A 7,664-nucleotide genomic window follows, 5' to 3' on the forward strand; every position below is an offset into this window, starting at 1 on the left:
TCCATGTGTTAGGACTAATTGATGATGGCTACATAAAGGATATAATGCCCGATGGTCTTGCTGCATGATTGGAATATAGACTATAATGTTCTTGCCAACACTGAAGATCACCTATAAGGATAAGACACCTAAGGGATTGCATGGAAGTGAAGGGGTGCATGTTTAGTGTTGTGTTGGGTTAAGAGTAAGGTTTCTATAGGGTTGATAAAGTGTGACTGAGGTGGTTGGATGATGTGTTGATGTGTTTCTTTGACCTTCCAAAATCATCATGGTGGAATGAATTACACATGATGATGCATTATGAAAATGAATGCATGGATCCTTTGTATGATTGAGGCCATGAGAAATGACACAATGGTTTATAATTTAAAACTTATGATTTTATTATGTAGTGACAAGTGTTGGTAATTCATGTGTGACTAGATGAACAATTATCTTATTGAATTTTTCCCAACGGAGTTGAAATGTGATTTTGGCGAGATGAAGCGAATGGCGACCTCCCGCCCCTGGACGCGGCCCTGATCTCCCTTGCCCGAGCTTGGCAGCTCTGCTGCTGGGCTGCAGCACCTGCTGCGGGCCTCCTCCGCCTGTGACCTCCTGTCTCTCCCTTTCGGGCCCCCTGCCCAGTCTTCGCTTGGCTGCGCTGCACCCGCGGGCAGCTCAACGCTGCTCCCCTCTTCACAGGGCCTCCTGCCCTCCCTCCCTTTTCTCGCCTATCAATGAGCGCCCCTGGCTCGATGGACCCTCCTTCTCTAGAGCAGGCTGAACTGGAGAAAGCCTTTGCAACTCTCGTTCCAGAGAATAACTCAGAAAGGATTCGGCCTTCCGCCTCAAAATTTGTCAAGAAGCTCGACGAAATCCCGGAAGTCCCTCTTCCCCCAGCACTTCCAAGGAGATCCGCTGTGGCCTTGGCTGAACGCGGCCTGGTTGGACAGTTCACGGGGTTATGGCCCTCCCCTCGAACGGTTCAACGCTGGGTTGAAAGAAACTGGAATGCTATGGTTCAGGGAAAAATCGCAATAAGGTTTTGCGGAAGAGGCTTCTTCACCTTCCTCTTCGAATCAGTGGAGGACCGCAACCTCATCTTCAGGAATGGACCATACTTCATGGACACTAGAGGCCTTTATCTCAACCGCTGGACCCCTGACTTCGACCCAGAAATGGACGTTCCCAACGCAGTCCCTGTCTGGGTTCGCCTCCCGCATCTTCCGCTTCACTGCTGGGCTGATGAATCCGTCCGAGCAATCGGAAACGCAATAGGGAAATACGTGGATAGATCGGAGCCAAAGGAGAATATGCATGCATGCGCAAGGATCTGTGTTGAAGTAGATTTGGGCAAAGGGTTACCAGAGGCAATCAAGCTCAGAGTGGATCAGTGGACGCACATTCAGCAGGTGGATTATGAGCAGCTCCCCTTCAAGTGTAAGGTATGTCATGAGTACGGTCATTTTGCTAATAGGTGCTCTAAATCTAGATCAGAAGATAATAACAATAATGAATCCCCTGAGGAAGCATGGGAAATAGTCAGGAAAAAAAAGAAGTCAAACCCTCCCCCCGAATCAGCTGTGCCCCCCTCTGAAACCCCTACCCTCTCCACCTATCCTTCAAACTCGGGCCACCCCATCCCCTCATCCTCCAATCCCTTTGAATCCTTAGCTTCAGAGGAACCCTCATCTCCCCCTCCATCCCCCAAGGGCCCCAGAATCTCTCCCTCTTCCCCCCTCCAGGCTTCCCCTCCTCAAACAGTGGAAAGGATCCTAACAAGAAATAAAACAAAGGAAAACATTGCAGCCACGGATCCACCGAGGAAAGTAGGAAGAAAATCGAACAAGGAAATAAGAGATGAGAATGCAGCCAAAGAAATGACCACAGGGACTCAGCAACCAATAGACACCTACCTGGACAAGAACAAGGGAAGCGGCGAGAAGATGAAGGAGAAAAGCGGGACTCACAACAAATCAGGTAAATGATGATTTTGGTCTCTTGGAACTGTAGGGGGATGGGCTCCTCCCTGAAAACAAATGCAGTCCGAGACCTTATCAAAGCAGAACAACCAGACTTCCTCCTACTCCAGGAGACCAAAATCAGTGACCAAGAATTCCAAAATAGCATGACAAAAAATAGAAAGTATGAAGGAATAGCCACGAGCGCCATAGGAGCCTCAGGAGGCATAGGAGTAATATGGAAAAAAAGCAACTGGAATCTCACAAGCAACAAACAAAACAGATGGTGGATTAGAATTGATATGCAAAGCTCAGATCTGAAGGAGGAATACACAATCTATAACGTGTATGCGCCACCTCACTTCAGAGACAAAGCTACTTGCTGGGAATCTTTGACAGCAGATATCGAGACTACCCAAGAGAGGAAGATCTTTCTAGGAGGAGACATGAACTTAATAAGGAATGCAGAGGAAAAACTAGGAGGGAAGTTTTACATTGACCCATTCAGAGAAAAACTGGAGGATATCATTCAAACTTACAAGTTTTTAGACATTCCTCCCCAAAATGGTCGTTATACATGGTCAAATAAAAGGACAGGCAGGAACAATATCAAAGAGAGACTTGATAGAATTCTCGTTCAGGAGCGAGCAGCTGCCAACTTTCAAAGGATTCGCAGCACAATCATTCAGGGATTCATTTCTGATCACAAACCCGTGGCGCTGTATCTAGACAAAGAGGAAGATTTGGGTCCGCTACCATTCAAATACAATAAAGTCTGGGACGCCAGCGAGGACTTCAAAGCCATGATAAAAGAAATCTGGAGGTCAGAGATAACAGGCTCCCCACACTTCGTTTGGGAATCGAAGATCAAATTACTAAGGATTGCCATAAAAAATTGGGCAAGGAACCACGCGAAGGAGGAAAGGATGGCAAAAAACGAATTGCAAAGAAATTTGGAGCAATGGAATCAGGAAAAAGAGGCAGTCCAAGAAACGGAAGAAGACCAAAAGAAAGAAGGGGAGATGTACAAAGCACTGTACATCCAGCACCGTAAAGAAGAGGAAGAGCTAAGGCAAAAGTCAAGATGCCTCTGGCTCAATTCTGGGGATAAAAACACCTCGTTCTTTCACAACTGTCTCAAAGTTAGGAGAGCTGGGAATAACATAGACAAGATAATGTTTGAAGGGAAAGAGATAACGGAGAAAGAGGAAATTAAGGAGGCTGCTTCAAACCACTTTCAATCTCTGCTCACAGCTGACCCTCATTATCAGGAAAACACAGATTTCACCAACATCATTGAGAGGAGGGTTACAGAAGCCCAAAACAGCGAATTGGACAAAGAAATATCCATAGAGGAGGTTGAGTGGTCAATCAATAGCATGCCTCTTGACAAGGCTCCCGGGCCGGATGGCTTTACGGTGAGCTTCTACAAAACTCACTGGGATATCATCAAGAAAGACTTCCTTAGAATGGTGAGAAATTTCCACTCAAAAAGCAAAATGGGCAGCAGTGTCAAATCCTCGCTCCTTGCTCTAATCCCAAAAGAGCCCAACCCTCAATCCTTTGACAGGTTCAGACCTATTTCATTATGCAATGTCTCATATAAAATCATCTCAAAGATTCTGGCCAATAGGCTGAAAAAAATCCTTCCCTCAGTCATCTCGGATAACCAAGGAGGATTTCTCCCCAAGAGACACATAACTGATAATGTAATTCTGGTTCAAGAGGCGATACACAGCAGTATAGCTAGAAATGAGAAAGGCATGATAATCAAGCTGGATATGGCGAACGCCTTTGACAGGGTAAACCACACATTCTTGAGGACTGTGCTTGCAAAATTCGGGATTTCAGAGCATTTCATTAACAGGGTTATGGAATGTGTCTCCCAAAATTGGACAGCCCCTTTAATCAATGGTAGGCCATGCAGAGCCTTCAAGAGCACTAGAGGCTTGAGGCAAGGCTGCCCTCTCTCCCCCTTCCTCTATATTATCATGGCAGAAACATTAAGCTTGCACTTGGAAAATAAGCGAAGGTTAAAGGAAATAACAGGAGTGGACATCATCCGAGGAGCTAAAGGGATCAATCATTCCCTATTTGCAGATGACACTCTGCTAATAGGCGGTGCTTCAAGCCTTATGGCCAGGAGATTCAAGGCCATCCTTGATCTCTTCCTTCAAGCCTCGGGGGGCAAATTAAACAACAACAAATGCAAGATATATACCTGGAACGTTCCTAGATACATAACTCAAAGGATCTCTATAATTATGGAAATCCCAGCTCAATCAAGCTGGTCACACTTTATGTATTTAGGACTGCCTTTGGCCAAAGAGACAATCAAAAGCGAAGTTTGGGTCAAACTAATTGAGAAGCTGAGAGGGAAACTTCAGGGTTGGGGGATGCATTGGCTCAATCTGGCGGGTAGAACAATCCTTATCAAATCAATCCTTTCAGCCCTCCCTATCTACCAATTTGCCATAACCCTCGCCCCATCAAGCATTCACAAGCATATGGAGCTGATCCTTCGAAGCTTCCTCTGGAAGGGAGGAAAGCAAGAAACGAAAAAATTCAGTCTAGTAAAATGGGAAAAGGTCATCCTTCCCATAGAAAAAGGTGGACTAGGAATTAGAATTCCCAGCTTGGCAAACTTGGCAATGGGATTTAAACTAATCTGGAGAATCTTAATTGAGAAGGGATCCTGGTGGGCAGAGGTTCTCAAAAAGAAATATCTGAGTGGGAGCAATAGCAACATTCTCTCTGATGTAATCACCGAAAGGCAATGCACCCCTGTTTGGAAATTGATCAAAAAAACCTTGCCTCTCCTCAAGTCTCACATCTCCAAAGTCCCTGGTAATGGGAAACATATCAGCATATGGAGGGATAGAATAATGGGTCTGGAAGCCAAGGAAAAGTCCATCAATCTGAGGCCGCTACAGCAGTGGATGTATGAAGCAAACCTTAAAACCCTCTTTGACATCTCACTTTGGGAACAAAACAGCTGGAAAGGATGGAAAATTATGCACCTCCCTGAAGAATTAGATGACCTTTGGAACGACCTTAAGCTTTCACTGGCAGGAGCAGCCCCTTCAAGCAGAGCGAAAGAGGATAGTTACATATGGGATCCAACTGGAGGTAATTATACAGTCAAGGAAGGTTACAAGGCGCTACAAAATCAAGCAGCACCCAACAATTGGCAATCTTACAAGGCAGCTTGGAAAATCGAAAGCCTTCCGAAGATCAAACTTTTTAATTGGACCTTGCTCCATGGCAAAATCCTAACAGCAGAAAATCTGAGAAAAAAGGGTATTCAGGGGCCTTCAATCTGTTTTATGTGCAGGAAGGCGGAAGAAAACATCAACCATCTCTTCATAGAGTGCCCAATAGCTTCGTCCTGCTGGAAACTCATAATCAGCCCCCTTGAGACAGGGGATCTACCCAATCAGGTCTCTCTCCTTCAGAAAGGCTGGGGGAAACTCTTCCCTTATGCAAACAAGAACATGACCCTCGCCAAGAGATTATGGACCAGCATCCCTTCTAATCTCTGCTGGCAAATATGGTTAGCTAGGAATGAAAGTATATTCAAAGACAAAAAACCCAGTGTTTCAAGTATCCTGGTAAAAACAATTGCGCTCATAACAGAAACTATAGAAGCTAATGGGATCCAACATGCTGACCCGGACTACACAGATGAGAAGGCGAAGGAATGGGTCCGAAGATTCAACTACAAGATAAAAACAAAAAGCAAGCCAATAAAAGGAACAGGGCAGAAGGAATGGAAACTCAGAGGGACAAAAGAGGAAGTCAATAGATGGATTCAAAAACAAAAGAGGTTTACGCTCCACTTTGACGGGGCTTCAAAAAACAATCCAGGCAGAGCTGGAGCAGGGGGAGTTATCAGGGACCCTCAAGGGAGAACGATAGTTACCTATGAATGGAGTTTGGGCACTATGTCGAACAATAAAGCCGAAGCATACAGCCTCCTATTGGGGACCTCCATTGCCTTGAAGTTGGGCATTCACGACCTCCTAGTGTTAGGGGACTCTGCAATTCTCATAGCAGCCATGAATACTGGGAAAAACTTCAATCAATTTGCCTTGAACAGAATAAAAGAAAGGATAATGGATCAAACCAGGGGCATGAACAAAGTTAACTACAAGCACGTCCTCAGAAACTTCAATTCGGCAGCAGATGAGCTGGCCAATAAGGCCACGAGAAGACCCACGGGTAAGGTTAAGGAGAACAATGAAATCTATGACAAAGATATCCCTTAGTCAACCTCCAATCCCTATGCAACAGACCAGAAGTCACCTCAGGTATACTCTACAAGACTGTTGGCCTGCGCAAACGAGATCCTCTGTAATCCAAATCCCTCTCGACTGCCGAAGCTGGGGAAATAGGACAAGGTATCGGCCTCAGGAATCGAGAAACGCAGGAATAAACAGGGTCTCATCATTGCACACCTCAGGAAATATCAGAGGGCATGATCACGCCCATGCTGCCTTCAGATCTCAAGGACGGGGAAATATCACCTCAGAGGAACTCACGACAGCCAAGACCAGATTCACCACCCCTTGGCACGAGCGTGAGCAAGCCTGCTTCGCCTTTATAAATCTCAGCAAGCCTCTCAGTGCCTCCACAACCCATTGTAATCTCAGACAGAGGCGAAGAACTCTTTGGTGTCGGGGACAGCGACCAGAAGGCCTCCTTCAAGGCTGCAAGACTAGTTCTGGAGCTAAAAGAACCTCCGAGCCCCTCTCAGCTGGCAGCAATCATCGGACACTCTCTGCTCACATTGCTCGCTCAAACACCAAGCAACGATTGAAGAAGAACTATCCGTGTTGGAACTCAGTCGACATCCTTCTGATCAGGGTAAACAAATCTCCTCATTTCTGTGTTTTTATCAGTGCTAATACTCGGGTTTGTGTTCTCAGCAGCGCCCTCAATCATCATCAGAGCTCTCCGTTCCATTTTGCTCCAACTAAGCAGCTAGGCAATACAAAGTTTACGCCTCCCATATCTCCTGCATTTCCTCGTGACAAGGTAGAAATTGCTCCAAACAACATGGCGGAACAGAACAACCAACCTGCCAATCAGCAGCAGCCCAGGAACCCTATGGACAACATTTTTAATAACAGGGAGTGTCATATGTGCAAAGCACATGTAGTCATGATCAACGCCCTGAAGAAGCAAGTGAAAGAGCTGACCGAGGATTACCACGCTGACAGAAACTCCAAGCGCAAAAAGCTGGAGAAGAGGAAGAAGGAGATCGAAGATCTAAAGGACCGCTGCATCCATATGGAAGCTGTAATAGATCATCTCCGCACCATCACTGAAAGTCAGCAAGCAGAAGCCTCAACTAAAGTAAGCAGGAGGGAACCCCTCCCGGATGACTCGGTCACACAGCACTCTCCATAATACTTATGCACTGCAAATTTAGCTGGCTAGGAGGATCGTTTGTCAGACAATATAGCCGTTGGTTTTTAGCTTTAAGTGTAATCAAGAGAAGCTTTGAGGACTATGGGTCTGCGCACCCAATTTTGAATCTCAGCTCTCGGAACCTCCCCTCTTTTGTAATAGATTTCTGAACTGCAGTTTTATAATACACAAGTAGACGACTTTGTTAAAAAAAAAAATTCATGTGTGACTAGATGATGACTTTCATTTTTTCATTGTGAATCATAGTTGAAAGTGATAGATTTATGTACGTGGAAAATTTTGAGGCTT

General features: G+C 45.5%; 1 protein-coding gene across 1 annotated transcript; it reads left to right on the top strand.

The window, feature by feature from the left end:
* The first annotated feature begins 737 nt into the window (after window positions 1–737).
* Window positions 738–7,355, top strand: LOC149240850 (uncharacterized). The gene is made up of 3 exons (XM_089370329.1): window positions 738–1,024; window positions 1,996–6,164; window positions 6,406–7,355. The coding sequence occupies exons 1-3, from the start codon at window positions 738–740 to the stop codon at window positions 7,353–7,355; spliced, it is 5,406 nt and encodes a 1,801-aa protein (XP_089226455.1).
* Window positions 7,356–7,664: the final 309 nt, after the last annotated feature.

The sequence above is a fragment of the Pinus tabuliformis genome, chromosome 8, assembly GCF_031772625.1.
Source record: "Pinus tabuliformis cultivar Carrire ecotype Pingquan chromosome 8, CPIR1, whole genome shotgun sequence".
Lineage (NCBI taxonomy): Eukaryota > Viridiplantae > Streptophyta > Pinopsida > Pinales > Pinaceae > Pinus > Pinus tabuliformis.

Excerpts from the sequence above, each read along its gene's own strand:
- LOC149240850 (XM_089370329.1), top strand. The coding sequence starts at position 738 with ATGGACCCTCCTTCTCTAGAGCAGGCTGAACTGGAGAAAGCCTTTGCA. Across the intron at positions 1,025-1,995 it reads CAGGGAAAAATCGCAATAAG|GGGGATGGGCTCCTCCCTGA; the intron begins GTTTTGCGGAAG and ends TTGGAACTGTAG. Across the intron at positions 6,165-6,405 it reads GGCCACGAGAAGACCCACGG|GAAATATCAGAGGGCATGAT; the intron begins GTAAGGTTAAGG and ends TGCACACCTCAG.